General features: G+C 41.2%; 1 protein-coding gene across 2 annotated transcripts in view; it reads left to right on the plus strand.

The window, feature by feature from the left end:
- LOC146632973 (voltage-gated potassium channel KCNC1-like) overlaps positions 1-16,501 on the plus strand; it is an 80,560-nt gene that overhangs the window by 56,800 nt on the left and 7,259 nt on the right. The window contains exon 5 of one of the 2 annotated variants that reach the window (XM_085351250.1): positions 8,529-8,549. The exons of the other annotated variant lie outside the window; for it this stretch is intronic. Within the exon in view, the coding sequence (XP_085207376.1) occupies positions 8,529-8,549 (21 nt within the window). The remainder of the gene's footprint in view (positions 1-8,528; positions 8,550-16,501) is intronic. 2 annotated transcript variants of the gene reach the window in all.

Raw genomic sequence — 16,501 nt, forward strand, 5'->3', positions numbered from 1 at the left:
GCTATCCTGCATTGCCTCTTGACACAAATTACTTGCCTTTCCTTACACATAAAATGTACGTAATTACATTTCTTCCATCCATCCTTCCATTTTCTGCCGCTTACATGGGTTTAAGTCTCAGGGGCAGATGTCTAAGGAGAGACGCCCAGACCTCCCTCTCCCCAGTCACCTCTTCCTCTTTTTTGATCTTTAATCTGACCCCCTTCTTAATGACCAAGCTCTCCTCTCTATAAAGGCCCCAGTATTCCCTCTGCAATGTCCGCTTTGCTTGTTTCACTTGTATTTACATCCACCATTAAGGTGCAGAAAGCTGCAGTGTTCTTCTGAACAACAGGTGTCACCACAATATCACTATGTAAGCGCTAATACAAGAGGAGAATAAATCAAAACAGAAGCCAAGACTTTGTCAAGTGTTTTTTTTGCTTAGTCTTAGTAAGGTTTCGGAAACTCTGCAGTTAATAAATTGTTCTAACTTCTCCCTCTGAATACAGTGGCTTGCAAAATTATTCGGCCCCCTTGAACTTTCCCACATTTTGTCACATTACAGCCACAAACATGAATCAATTTTATTGGAATTCCAGGTGAAAGACCAACACAAAGTGGTGCACACGTGAGAAGTGGAACGAAAATCATACATGATTCCAAACATTTTTTACAAATAAATAACTGCAAAGTGGGGTGTGCGTAATTATTCAGCCCCCTGAGTCAATACTTTGTAGAACCAGCTTTTGCTGCAGTTCCAGCTGCCAGTCTTCTAGGGTCTGTCTCTACCAGCTTTGCACATCTACAGACTGAAATCTTTGCCCATTCTTCTTTGCAAAACAGCTCCAGCTCAGTCAGATTAGATGGGCAGCGTTTGTGAACAGCAGTTTTCAGATCCTCGTTCGGCCTGTGAGTTTAGGTGGACGGCCTTGTCTTGGTAGGTTTACAGTTGTGCCAGACTCCTTCCATTTCTGGATGATGGCTTGAACAGTGCTCTGTGGATGTTCAAGGCTTGGGAAATCTTTTTGTAGCCTAAGCCTGCTTTAAATTTCTCAATAACTTTATCCCTGACCTGTCTGGTGTGGTCTTTGGACTTCATGGTGTTGTTGCTCCCAATATTCTCTTAGACAACCTCTGAGGCCGTCACAGAGCAGCTGTATTTGTACTGACATTAGGTTACACACAGGTGACTCTATTTAGTCATTAGCACTCATCAGGCAACGTCTATGGGCAACTGACTGCACTCAGACCAAAGGGGGCTGAATAATTACACGCACCCCACTTTGCAGTTATTTGTAAAAAATGTTTGGAATCATGTCTGATTTTCGTTCCACTTCTCACGTGTGCACCACTTTGTGTTGGTCTTTCACCTGGAATTACAATTAAATTGATTCATGTTTGTGGCTGTAATGTGACAAAATGTGGGAAAGTTACTTTTGCAAGCCACTGTATCTGCATGTCTCTGAGCTTCTGTAGTGGAATATAATTAAAATGGCAGTACAAACCGTCACAATCGTACATTTGTGTATAGGATAGGATAAGATAATAAGAAAAAGATACTATATACAACAGAATAAAATACAATGTTGTCAGAAAAGAAATTGCACTTAGTGTTTTTGGTATTGCACATATATGGATTTGTGTGTTTGGTGAGTTGTGAAGTTTTTGTTGTGGAGTCTGACAGCAGTTGGAAGGAAAGACCTGCGAAATCTCTCCGTCCCACACCGTGGGTGCCGCAGTCTCCCACTGAAGGAGCTGCTCAGTGCTGTCAGAGTCTCCTGCATGGGGTGGGAGATGTTGTCCAACAGGGATGACAGCTTAGCCACCATTCTCCTGTCACTCACCACCTCCACTGGGTCCAGAGGGCATCCTAGAACAGAGCTGGCCCTTCGGATCACCCTGTTCAGTCTCTTCCTGTCCCCAGCAGAGATGCTACCGCCCCAGCAGACCACACCATAAAAGATAGCAGAAGCCACCACAGAGTCATAGAAGGTCTTCAGGAGTGGGCCCTCCACTCCAAACGACCTGAGTCTCCGCAGCAGGTACAGCCTGCTCTGCCCTTTCCTGTAGAGGGCGTCTGAGTTATGAGTCCAGTCCAGTCTGTTGTTCAGATGAACACCAAGGTACCTGTAGCTGTCCACAGCCTCAATGTCCATACCCTGGATGTTCAGTGGTTGCAGTGGAGAATGCTTGTGCCTGCGGAAGTCTACCACCAGCTCCTTGGTTTTACTGGCGTTGATCTGGAGGTAGTTCAGCTGGCACCAGTCCACAAAGTCTTGAGTCAGTCCTCTGTACTCCTTGTCGTCCCCATCAGTGATGAGGCCGACTATTGCAGAGTTATCAGAGAACTTCTGCAGGAAGCACTGGGTGAAGTTGTGGGAGAAGTCTGCAGTGTAGATGGTGAAGAGGAACGGAGCCAGAACCGTTCCCTGTGGGGCCCCCGTACTGTAGACGACCCCGTCCGACACACAGCCCTGAGTCCTCACATACTGTGGTCGGTCGGTGAGGTAGTCCAGGATCCAGGTAGTGAGGTGATGGTCTATTCCTGAGTTCTCCAGCTCGTCCTTCAGGACTGTGGGAATAATGGTGTTAAAGGCACTGGAGAAATCAAAGAACATGATTCTCACAGTGCTCCCAGCGGTCTCCATCATCCGCTCCAATGCCAGGCTGGTAGGCAAACTGAAGTGGGTCCAGTGATGAGCTCACCAGGGGCCAAAGCTGTGCCAGGACCAACCGTTCCAGGGTCTTCATCAGGTGGGATGTCAGAGCCACCGTCCTATAGCTGTTGAGGTCCTTGGAATTCATGTCTTCAGCCCAGCTGCAGCAGCCATGGCACAAAGTCCCAGGTTACAAAAACCAAGAGGTGCACAACCGGCAGAAGTGCCACAAAGAAAATCACTTTTACACTCACCTCCCTCTTCATCGCACAGGCCGATGTGACACCAATCCATCTGTCAGTCAACCTGTTAAAGCTTGATGAGACCAAGAGAAAGCAAAGAGCTGAGACGTAATCCCAAGGCCACCAAAGTGGAGACCCTCCGTTACGTGGTTACACCTGCAAATTCTATCCATAAAAGTTATGAGCAGAAGTTGAGTCCAACTTATTGCTGGTGATGCGAACCAAGACCTTGCTACAGTTGTTGAGGGTTGTAAGGAGTCAGTGAGTTCAATTCAATTTTATTTTATTTACATACCATAACAGCTGTCTCAAGTAACCTGGTGCTAACGGAGCACCAGCTCAGAAGCTCAGCCTCTCTGAGAACTGAGATAGTAAGATACTAGTAAAAGGCTATAAAATAGAAAGAATTAAATAACACTGTATGAGTACGCTCAGCTCCCATGTTCCTTTAAATTTCAAAAGAGTCACTTTCTGTTTTTTCACCAGCAAAACAAATAAAAATGAAAATTGTTAAACACGTGAAATACATATTAGTAATATTAGTAGTATTATGACCAATATTATTATTATTACTAGCCAAAACCCACCACATGGACAATTGTTAACAGGCCTTGGTTGAAGTGTCTCATCACGACATACTTAGCTGTGACTTGAACACAATTCCAAATACAAAGTCTGGTGACTGTTGTCTACGGGTGATGTATGTTGACAACGAGAGGAACAAATGCAAACGGAGAATGTAACATCACATTTGTAGATGTGAAAAATTTCTATATGTGGGACAGTGTTTGTGTGCTGTTTACTTCAGATTGGACACTGTAATGGTGGAGATGTACACAGAGCATACATACAGACATAAACTCAGCACAGAAAGTAATACAATTTGTGTTTGGTTGATTCTTTCTTGTTGTAACAATGCTTCCTGGCAATAAATCATATACAGCTGTTTGTTTCGCCTGAAACGGTGCCACATGTGTAAGGAAAATGTATCTGTGAGATGAGCAGCAGGATTAAGTGTGGGGGTAACTTCTCTACCAATGGCAGGCAACCTGTTCTGCTGTTGACTCTTGTTTGATGTCGTTTATTGGTTTGGATAATTGATGACTGAAGAAATAAGACATGCTGACAATTTAATCATTTAATAAATTGGTCATGCACTTTATTGGGATGGCGTCCCATTCTTCAACCAGCTCTTATTGCAAGTGTCTAGTTAGTCACTTTGGCACAAACAACATGCCCAAACTGATCCCACAAGTGTTCAACAAGTTTGAGGACTGCAGGTAGGTCATTTCATTCTCTCCATTCTGGAAGAAGAGCTCTGCTCTGTTGGAGTGACCGTTGTCATTTGAACAGAGTTTGGCAGTGTAGCAGTAGGACCCAGGTTATAGAATCTCATCTCTGCATTCAGATTGCCTCCAGTTATGACAAGCCTTTTCTTACCAATGAGGTAGTGTTGTCTTCTTGACTAGCCCACTTCATCTCCTGTGTCTGGCATTCTCTATAGTAAGTAATTTGTTCTTTAATTTGGAGATGTTTCTAGGAGTCACTTAGAGATAATGTTGTAACTTGATTAGAGAGTAAATACCAGAATAAAGTGTTTGGATTTGGCAGACAAGATATGGAAAACTTTTCATGGATGCAACCTACAAATTCAGCTGTGTTATTCAACCCAAAAATCCCTACAAATGTGGCACCATCTAAGGGGACGTAAACAGCTTTACTAACTATATAACATCTATGGTCAAGAAGCATAATTACAACAAAGAAATGATTGGCCAAAGACAAATGTCCTTACTTTTTGGCATAACTTAAATACATACACTACAATCCTTATAGAAGATTATTATCCGGTAAACAATACCGGAGCAAGTTTTATTGACTCTCATAAATGGCATGCAGCCTTTCAGTAGAGAATTTGAGAGTGGCTGATGCCTATGTTAGGGAAGCGAGACCTGTGACCCAAGCTTATGAGTTCTTCGATGTATTGGTACTAGCTGTGCCTCAAGTTAGCACTAGTAGGTTTAAATATCCCTATCTGTTGTGCAGACTGACAACAGTATCAGTCCTTCCCATGCCCTGACATGACTTGTCTTCCGGCAACAAGTTTTTTGTTTTTTCGTAATTCCTAGGGCTGCAAGGATTCATCAAGTAACTCAAATAACTCAGTTATAAAAAACTGTCTACATAATCTTTATTTTTTTACTCTAATTCCGATACAAACATTTACAGGGAAAAAGCTGGTGGGACTTTTTAGTCTTAAAAATCTGGCACAATGTTTGAATTAGGCAGCATGCTGAAGGCTCACGGCAGCTGTCATACTGTCTACCACAGTGATACCTGAAGCAGTGGTTAGTCTAAAAAAGGGCATTTAAAACACCTTGAGGCATCTATTGTTGTGATTTGGCGTTGTATAAAAAATAAATTGAATTAAATGTACAAGAATAAATTTATTTCAAAGCTCTGGTAACATTATTTTAGATAGATTAACATAAAATATTACATACACAAAAAACCCACACAAACTCTACCTCATCCAAGAGATACAGTAGCCCTACGGTCAAAACTCTTAATTGCCTCCTAGTTATGTAATAAAGCTTTCCAGGAAGAGGGCTTTTATATTTGGTGCCTTAGTTTAGTTTGTATGTATGCCTTATTTTATTTGATGTTACTGTACTTGTGATTATGTATTTATTTTTGCATTAAAGAAAATAGAAAGAGATCTCCGATGTTGTTCCTGGGATCTGCTGGAGCCACTCGCTTAGCTTGGGAGTCACCACACCGAGTGCTCCGATTACCACGGGGACCACCGCTACCTTCACTCTCCACATCTTCTTGACCTCTTCTCTGAGCCTTTAGTACTTCTTCAGCTTCTCGTGTTCCTTCTTCCTAATGTTGCTGTCATTCAGTACCGCTACTTCTATTACTACGGCCGTCTTCTTGTGCTTATCTACCACCACTATGTCCGGTTGGTTATTCACCACTTTTTTGTCTGTCTGTATCTGGAAGTCCCACAGGATCTTAGCTCGGTCATTCTCAATTACCCTTGGGGGCGTCTCCCATTTTGACCTTGAGAGTCTATGGATCTTGTGCTCAGAGCTTGTTCCTGTGCTGCCATGATTAGTGCCTCTGTGCTGTCTTTCAGTCCAGATTTGTCCAGCCAATGGGGGGATATCTGGATGTCAGCCCTTTCCTCTATCTGCCAGTGATACATACCATGCAAGGGCCTGTCCTTCAATGATGGTTCAACTACTTCCTCCTCTTCTTTTTTGGGTTTCTGCTGCCTGAGGTATTCACTACACACATGGTGAGTTGTGGCCATCTTCCTGATGTACCTGTTCGTTGTCTCATCCTAGACAGTGGTTCTGACACTAAGCAGTCCCCGGCCTCCTTCCTTCCACTTAGCATACAGCCTCAGGGTGCTGGACTTGGTGATATCGGTGGCTTCTATCTCCTGCTTTGGCCAGCTTATTTTTTTTTCAGCAGGGTACCTGAGCCCAGATCTTGTTTTTCCCATCCAGCTGACTCTTCAGGACCTGTCTGACCCTCTGCAGGTACTTGGTGGTTGCAGCTTTACTAGCGGCCTCTTCAAGCCTCCCATTTAACTGTGGGATTCCCAGGTACTTTCAACGGTCCTTGATGTCTGCAATGTTGCCTTCTAATAGTTTGATCCCCTCAGTTCTGACTACCTTCCCTCTCTTTGTTACCATCCAATTACACTTATCCAATCCGAACGACATTTCAACATTAAACCTGTATATCCTGGTGGTGTGGATCAGTGAATTAATGTCTCATTCACTATTGGCATACGGCTTGATGTCATCCATATAGAGGAGATGGGTTGACGAATGCGCCGTTCTGTAGTCGGTATCCGTAGCCAGTCTTGTAAGAGATCTCACTTAGGGGGTTCAGGCCTATGCAGAACAGCAGTGGGGACAGAGCATCTCCCTGGTAGATCCCTCATTTGATGGTGACTTGTGCCTCTAGTGTTGTACGCCACATCTCCATTGAGTTCCTGATGAAGGCTCTTAGGGTCCTGTTGATCTTGCACATTTCCAGGCATTTCAGGATCCGGGTGTGGGGCATTGAGTCATAGGCCTTCTTGTAGTCAATCCAGGAGGTGCACAGGTGGTCAGTCTGGTCTTGCAATCTTGGGCGACTGCTCTGTCGACCAGGAGCTGGTGTTTTGTCCCTCTGGTATTTCTGCCAAGCCCTTTCTGTGCCTCGCTCATGTATTGACCAATGTGCCTTTTTATCTTAGCCGCTATGATGCCTGACAGGAGCATCCATGTGGTACTGAGGCAGGTTATTGCCTAGTTGGATGGTACCGAACACTTCTGGAGGTTCTCTGGGTTCAGGACTGTCTGGCCTTCAGTTAGGCATTCTGGGTGTGTCTCATCTACTATCAGCTGGTTCATTTGTGCTGCCATGTGTTCATGAAGTGCCGTCAGCTTCTATAGCCAGTAGACGTGAATTATGTCGGGGCCTGGTGCTGTCCTTCATACTGGAGACCCTTTCTTTTTATATCTGTCACTGTGATGGTCACTGGACCCTGTTCTGGGAGGTGCAGTTGATTTGCTCTTAGACCCACAGGCCTCTGACCACTGTTATTATGGGTTGCGTCCTTCCCCCATATGCTCTTCCAGTACTGCATGGACAACTTGCTGTACTTTTTAGGCATCTTCTTTGGTGCACCTGTCTTTTACTCCAATAGTTGGCTAACTTCCCTCTGTGCTACCTTGATCTTAGCCTGTAGTTTCCTTCTCCGTGGAGGGTACTGCTCCTTGTGGCTTTTCAACTTGTAGCCAAGCATCTCACTGATCCCTGCTGCCATAGTGTAGATCAGCTGATTAGTCTCAGTGATGGTACAGCGCTGCATCCACATCTTCTAGTAGACCTTCACATACTTCACCTAATCTTGGTAACCTACTACGGAGGATGCAGGTTGCCAGCTTTGCCATGATCCTGTCTTTCAAGTCAGTTCGTTTTGCACTCAATGCTTCTTCTTCCATTGTACTTGGGGCTTGGTACCCAGTCGGGTGGGGTCAGGGGGTGAAATCTCCCCCTGACCTGTTGTCCTGGCTCCACTATTGCTGTAGCATTGTGTATGTATACTGTATGCAGTTAAACTGTTAAAACTAATGCAATTTCTAAAATGGAAACCAATGAGCAGATCATTTTAGAAGGCGTGTCATTGTTTCTTTTGAATATTTAAGATTGTTCATAAGACAAATTAATTTTGATCTGATCTGATTAATAGAATAATCAGTAGAACACTTGATTTTTAAAATGATCAAAATCTGCAGGCCTAAAGCTTCCTCTACAGACTGCAATATGTGTTTGTGCAAAATTTCCCCATGTGACACTCAAAAAGACAGCATTTAATCTAAATTCATGTCAGGAGCAGCTCACACAATTTCAGCACAGTTTAACATAGTAAACATACTGCATAAGAATCAGAGCATGACTGCGGGAGTAAACGCATGTCCTGTGTACTATTTATTGTGTTTTGTGTGAGAGAGCTACACTTTCCATTTTTACACCTGCAGTGTGTTGATTGATACCAAAACAGGTAATTAGTGGGCCTGAAAGGTAGAAGTATGCTGCTGTTGTTATTTTGTTGTTGTGATGTTACTGTCTCCTTCCCCAGGTTGTATAAAGTCATGTACTTGTTTGTGGGCTCATAGTGATCTGTGTCACACTATCATCTGTCTGTTTGTCTTTTTCTCTATTTGTTTCTGTTTTTTCTATTTTACATCCATCCTTTTTTCTCCGTCTGCCTGTATTCTGTGTGTAGCTGTCTTCCCCTCCTCCTACTCCTCTTCTTCCTCCTTCTCCTCTCACTCTGGTACTTACAGATAAGGGGAGGGTGCCACAAGTCCCATTTGTTCTGCTTTATGTTTTTACCAAACTTTATGATTTGATTTGCAGACTCTACAGCGTAGCCACGATCAATAAAATATGTCTTCGGTGACAATAAGCCATAATTCTGCACAAAAGTACTCAATATGTAAAGACATTAATTTAAAGAAATCATTTTCTTGGAAAAGTACCAGAGTGAAAATAGCTGCTGTGTACTGGTTGCCTCATTATTCTACCAGGCTAGTGACACATGGATGCCAACCGGGTGGTTGGTTGGTTGGTTTCCCTTGTCCTGTCCTGTGAAGCTAAGCTCAGATTAGTATGACAGCACAGCCTGCAGAGACTACAGTGGGAGATGCTTGTTTGATAATTTACTTGTTTGCAGATTATTGGATCCCTCAGAAAACACCTTTGGACATAGATTACACAAACAGGTTCGAAAAAGTTTGTGCTGTTGTTTTACAGTTGCTGAGCCACTCGAACTCTCTAACAGGCTGAGCTGAAACACTGACTGCTGGCGTGCTTCGAAGGGCCACATTACCTAACGAGACCGTGAACTGATTAACACCAAGACACAAATTTGTAGCTTCTAGAGAAATGAGCAGGCAGGCAGTTAAGAAAGACAGACAAAACTCGAATCCTAAAAATAATGCATGCTCCAATATTCAGGTAAGTATAAGAACAACTTCGAAGGGCTTTGGAAAAAATTTGCCTCTGTGCTTTGTCCTTTCTAGCCTTTTTACAATGCAGCTTATTAAGATCCTTGGCAAGAGAAACACAGTTGCACACATTTCAAAATATGTGCAACTGTGTTGCTCAGCTTTTGTCCTTAAAGTGCCTCCAGAAGTCTCTTTTAATGCCTTTACAACAGTCCTTCCTTTTTTCCCTGCCTCTTTCCTGCTGACATTATTGGGATTTATTGCCATCCTTAATATTAAAAAAGTCATTTAATCCAAAACAATTGGCTCTGTGGTTGTGATGTGTGGGAAGAACGGAAGACATTCTGAAATGGCAGCAAAGCCCCCCCCCCCCCAAACCCTCGTCATGAATGACTATTTATCTGTATCACCCCACTTTTTTCTTGTTGGCCAAATAGACCAAAGGAAACAATGTTCAGAGGAACTGCGGGACTTGGTGCAGCAAAGCAATTTGGGTTAAGGCTCCATGATTGACTCTTGGTAATCTGAACTACAAAATGCAAGTTTGGCAATTTCAGTGACCCCATGCAAATTGTAGTCTTAGTTTCTGGTTCTCAGCTGAAAGGAGTGGCACCTGGTTTGTTGCTGCTTGGAAGCATGCCTTATTGTGCATTCAGAGGTGCTTTTCTGCATATATTAGTTGTGATGAGAGGTTATTTAAGTTCCAGCTGCCGTCCTTTCAGTTCAAAGCAGTCTGGCAATTCTCTGACCTTGAGCATCAACAAAGCAGAGAGCTCAGACAACTGCCCTTTTATTTCAGCTTTTCACACTCTGTAAACCCTAGAGATGTTGTGGTGCGTTGTGCGATGCCATTACATTAGCAGGAATGGTCAGATCAACCCATTTAAGACACTCTAATCACCTTTCTTCCCTGTTCTGATGTTTGGTTTGAACTTCAGCAGATCAGTTTGACTTGTCTATTTGCCTAAATGCATGGTGTTGCTACCATGTGCTAATGAGATATTTACATTAATGAGAAATCAACATTTGTGCCTAATAAACTGGATGATCGTCATATTCTTGCAAATAGGTAGGTAGGTATGCCGGCAAATAAACACATTGGAAAGAGTCACCAAAGTGACCAAATCTTAATTTTACCATAAGTAACACAACAACACAACGTGTTCAAAATAAGGACTCATGAACAATTTTAAAAGCATTTTAATTTAAAACACCATAACACTGTCTCTCTATCACTATTCAGCGTCGTAAACTTTCTCAGTTTCAGTTCAAACCAGGAAACGAAATTATAAAAAAGAAACAAGGTGCAAAAGAGAAAAAAATGAAACAAAAAAACGATGCAATGATTACACCAGTCAAAATATTTTGCTGTGGAAACCCATCATATGTAGCAGACATCGTTAGCATGCCTTGCTTTAGCAGATATAATGTCTTAATGTCTAAAACGAATATTGAATCAATGAGCCATGATTAGATTGATCATTACTAAGAACAGCTTTGGTCCAGTATGCAAACTAATGGGTAAATAAACTGATGGCTTTCTTTGGTTTTTTTTACACTTCCTTTCATTTTTGTGCTTCCTCACTTCTTCCCAGTGATTTTATTTCAGTGAAATATTGTCAGCTGCATTTGGGTCGCATTAACTGTTGTGTGTTCTGTTATTTTACTGATTACTGTCTGTTATTGTTCTGCATGTTCTTTATATCTTTGTGTTTTTCATCTCTATTGTCTTAAAGTATGCCTCTGTGCTCACACGGCTTTTGTCTCACTGCTAAGGTCATCTTCTCTGTCATCGCCTCTCAGTCAGCTAGTCACAAGGCATATACATCAGTACATACATGTTACATGTATGCAGCATGTTCTATCTTTGTATTTAATACAAATATAGTTTCCTAAGAATCACACATCCACATGTGCTCGTGCTCTTCAAACATGTATGTTAATCAATATTTATTTTTTCATTTGGAACCTTTTTTATACAATGAAATACATGTTGACATGTTTGTTTGTTTTGGTTTATTTGTTTGATTTTTTTTTTTTTGGGGGGGGGGGGGCACTTATATATTTTACTTGGTTGTTTCCCAATGTGTACTCTTCCTCAACCCCAAAGTCTTTCCTTTTCCTGTTCCTCAAACCTTCCGCCCCCTTTCCACCATCACATGCTTTTCCCCTCATTTTCATGTTCATGCTCTGTTCTTTGCCTTATTCAAGCCTCATTAATCCAGTTCAACAATCATAGATAAGACTCTGCTATCCTCACAGTTGAAAATAAAACATGTATGTATGTTGTATATATATATTTTAGGAGTCTCATGGGATGGCTGTCAGTTTGAAAACACAATGGCTAGCTCAGTAAGCAAAAACAGACACACTGTCAAACTGGTTTATCTACTGACTGGGAACTTTTAGGTGAACGTCTAATATTAGTATGCACATTACAGACCAGGAATATGTAACAGGGCTCAAAAAATAAACTCTTTAACATCCACATGACTCTTAAAAAATAGATTAAAGCTTGGAAGTAATTTGATTTTTTCACTCTTACAGGGGAAATAGTAGAATGTATTGTAGGATGTGTTGTACTCAAGTGGCAGAGTTGCCTTCAAAATGTAAGTGAGATGCATGTTTAATTACCAGTTCAGAGTAATCTGTCAGTTGTAAAATGTGAAACTGGTTAGGTAAAGTAAAGCTAGGGACGATCCTAAAAATCCGAATATATTCATTTTCCTTTTAGGGTTTGCCGTTTAGTTAACACAGAGCACTTACAGCGACCAACAGTTCCCATTATTACACCCACTTCAAAGTGTCATAATGGATCATTTTAAAATTTAATATAATGTGAGTGTATAAAACACTAAATCCTTGTACAGTTGTAACCAAAACGAGAAACTAAGTTTTGAGACCAAAACTGTTTTTTCAGGTGTAAGTAAACATGAAAAGTAATCTAATAATAAGATGGCTATGAAAACGTATTTAGCTTGTTCCATTCCTTTCACTGCACTCAATCACCCCTTCCTCCTTTTCTTGCCATCCCAAGTACCTCCCCTCTTTCCGCTTCCCTCCCCTCCTCCTTTATATCTTGTCATCTCATTCTAACACTGGTGTATCATCCCATTCTCAGGCTATCCTCCTCAGTCTCTCCCCCTCCGTTGTGTTTCTAAAGTCTGATTGAATTGAGGTATGTACAGCAAGTCACCATGACAGCACTGCTAACATTGCTAATGTAAGCCCATGTTTATTTGCTTGCTTAGTATTTAAAGAGAAATAATACTAATAATACTGCTTGGTGGGCCAGACATATAGCAGAATAACCATAGTTTTTATTATTATATTATTATTATTATTATTACTAATATTATTATTGTTATTATTATTACTATTATTACTATTATTACTATATTATTACTATTATTATTATTATTGTTATTGGTCCTCAATAGCCTCAAAGTTTCAAGCTAGCTTACTTTAACAGCTATATACCTGTAGGCCCAGTTTAGACTTGGTTTAACTGGTAAACAATCAGCTAAACTTAGTCAAATGTGATCATGGCATGATTTCACATTATTTAACCCAGGTAGTTCCTGCCTGTGGACCAGTGGCTAGTTAGCCAGGGAAGATGGCAGGCCGTAATACGAAACAAGTTCACCATACCCAGGATAGCCTTCCAATATGCTTCGCTGTACATAGTCAGGCTAACACGTCACACAAGCATGGATATCAGCTCAGAAATGATTTTGCACCAGTTATCACAGAGAACTGCCTTTAATACTGAAAACCCAGGGTTAACACTGAAGTTAATAAAACCAGTAATTCCATCGTGTCTGTATAAACAACCCAATGTCACGGCAAAGCAATATCCATGCAACTATCACGATTTCAAAACAAATTTCCCACGTGTGGGACTAATAAAGGTTATCTTATCTTATCTTATCTTTGCCTCCAATAAGAGTAAATAGACATGCAGGCTTAAGTTGCAATAAGGTGAATGCCTGCAAAGGGAGATGTTTTTTATATGCTTATAAATATATATTGGAGTTACATACAATATACATACATACATAAAATGCTTATCAATTAGAAGCCACGTCTGTCCGTGCGCTCCACATGTTGGGGAGAATGGGGTAGCCAGTTTTTAATTGATGATTAAGTCTTTTTATTTTAAACAATAATTATATAAACACTAGATTGTTGTGTCCCCATGGAAATGAAAATTATGCTGTCAACAAGCTGATTTTCATGGTTTTCAAGAGAGAACAGAAAGATGAGCTGGTTTTCCCATCTGGCTATTCCACCAGCTGTGGTTGGTATTGGAAACTTTCACAACATCTCTCTCTGAGAGATTTCTTCATTCATTGGTTACTCCAGCTAGGCTCTCTTCAAGAATCTTGCCTCAAGTTCATCTTCTGAAACCTCAAAAAGTAATCAGTAAATTGATATATTTTAGATTACACTCTACCAGCAATTTGACCACTTGATTCTTCTGGACTTTTATCATACATGCAGTTGTCTTGGCCAACATTTGTGTCACTGTCGGCTGAGCGACTTTCCTCCTTGGTTGTTTGCTATCTACATTTTCTCCCCCTTTCACAGTTTGTTTTCAAGAGGCTTTTTTGTACACTAAAAGTCGAGTCAAGTTTCAGTCAAGATTTTTGTTTTGACTATCTTTTGACATCTTATCTTCCCACTTTTGGGAGTGGAATTATGTGCTTTTATGACACATGACATGTTGTGCTTGAAGAATTTCCAGGTGCCTCACAGGCTGGCTCTCCTGCACTGTGGACATTTCACTGTGAATGTTACAGATGATTGCATTACATTGTTCTACTTTATCATGCCAGAGACATTTTTAATTACTTTCCACATATTTTCACATATTTAGCAATAGGAACACCAAGCACATTTTCTGATGCCATTGCTAAATTACATTGCCAATGACATCTCTTATTATAAAAGACAGCAAGGTGTGATTACTCAGTGATTTTTCTTTTTTATATATATATATATTTTACTTATCTTATATTATTATTACTATTTTTCTCTTTTTCTTAACATGCTCAATGTATCATTTTTGGCATGTCAAGTGTACAGCACTTTGTGTTCAGCTGGTGGCTGATCTGAAAGTGCTATATAAATAAATTGCTTGCTTGCAGGTAAAAAAATTAAGGTCATTTGATAACCGGCACTATATTATATATTATAAAACAAGATGGGCTAGCTTCAAAGGCTTTGAAAAACACCACAACGACAAATAGTGGAAGATCTGCAGTGCAAACTGCAGTTAGACTCTCATTATGGAGGCTCAGCATCTTTCAGCTAGCCTGTGCTATATGAGTGCTATGGTAGAAGCTGGCACTGAATTTTGATTGTCTTAAAATTCTTTGTCTTAAAAACTACTCACATAAGCAATACAGAACAATAGATTTTGCCTTTCTTCTTCTATTAATAGAGGGAGCGCAGAATTATTAGGCAAGTTGTATTTTTGAGGAATAATTTTATTATTGAACAACAACCATGTTCTCAATGAACCCAAAAAAATCATTAATATCAAAGCTGAATGTTTTTGGAAGTAGTTCTTAGTTTGTTTTTAGTTTTAGCTATTTTAGGGGGATATCTGTGTGTGCAGGTGACTATTACTGTGCATAATTATTAGGCAACCTAACAAAAAACAAATATATACCCATTTCAATTATTTATTTTTACCAGTGAAACCAATATAACATCTCCACATTCACAAATATACATTTCTGACATTCAAAAACAAAAACAAATCAGCGACCAATATAGCCACCTTTCTTTGCAAGGACACTCAAAAGCCTGCCATCCATGGATTCTGTCAGTGTTTTGATCTGTTCACCATCAACATTGCGTGCAGCAGCAACCACAGCCTCCCAGACACTGTTCAGAGAGGTGTACTGTTTTCCCTCCTTGTAAATCTCACATTTGATGATGGACCACAGGTTCTCAATGGGGTTCAGATCAGGTGAACAAGGAGGCCATGTCATTAGTTTTTCTTCTTTTATACCCTTTCTTACCAGCCATGCTGTGGAGTACTTGGACGCGTGTGATGGAGCATTGTCCTGCATGAAAATCATGTTTTTCTTGAAGGATGCAGACTTCTTCCTGTACCACTGCTTGAAGAAGGTGTCTTCCAGAAACTGGCAGTAGGACTGGGAGTTGAGCTTGACTCCATCCTCAACCCGAAAAGGCCCCACAAGCTCATCTTTGATGATACCAGCCCAAACCAGTACTCCACCTCCACCTTGCTGGCGTCTGAGTCGGACTGGAGCTCTCTGCCCTTTACCAATCCAGCCACGGGCCCATCCATCTGGCCCATCAAGACTCACTCTCATTTCATCAGTCCATAAAACCTTAGAAAAACCAGTCTTGAGATATTTCTTGGCCCAGTCTTGACGTTTCAGCTTGTGTGTCTTGTTCAGTGGTGGTCGTCTTTCAGCCTTTCTTACCTTGGCCATGTCTCTGAGTATTGCACACCTTGTGCTTTTGGGCACTCCAGTGATGTTGCAGCTCTGAAATATGGCCAAACTGGTGGCAAGTGGCATCTTGGCAGCTGCACGCTTGACTTTTCTCAGTTCATGGGCAGTTATTTTGGGCCTTGGTTTTTCCACACGCTTCTTGCGACCCTGTTGACTATTTTGAATGAAACGCTTGATTGTTCGATGATCACGCTGCAGAAGCTTTGCAATTTTGAGACTGCTGCATCCCTCTGCAAGATATCTCACTATTTTTGACTTTTCTGAGCCTGTCAAGTCCTTCTTTTGACCCATTTTGCCAAAGGAAAGGACGTTGCCTAATAATTATGCACACCTGATATAGGGTGTTGATGTCATTAGACCACACCCCTTCTCATTACAGAGATGCACATCACCTAATATGCTTAATTGGTAGTAGGCTTTCGAGCCTATACAGCTTGGAGTCAGACAACATGCATGGAGAGGATGATGTGGACAAAATACTCATTTGCCTAATAATTCTGCACTCCCTGTAGGTCAGATTTTGGTCATACACACTGCTGCTCATGATCAGAATCATTTGTAAAACAGAAGACAAAAAAGAACAATCTTATGATAGCTATCTTTATCAG

This window comes from Diplotaxodon limnothrissa, linkage group LG4 (assembly GCF_057381915.1).
Source record: "Diplotaxodon limnothrissa isolate DT_005_m linkage group LG4, D_limnothrissa_male_GT1.1, whole genome shotgun sequence".
NCBI classification, from domain to species: Eukaryota; Metazoa; Chordata; class Actinopteri; order Cichliformes; family Cichlidae; genus Diplotaxodon; species Diplotaxodon limnothrissa.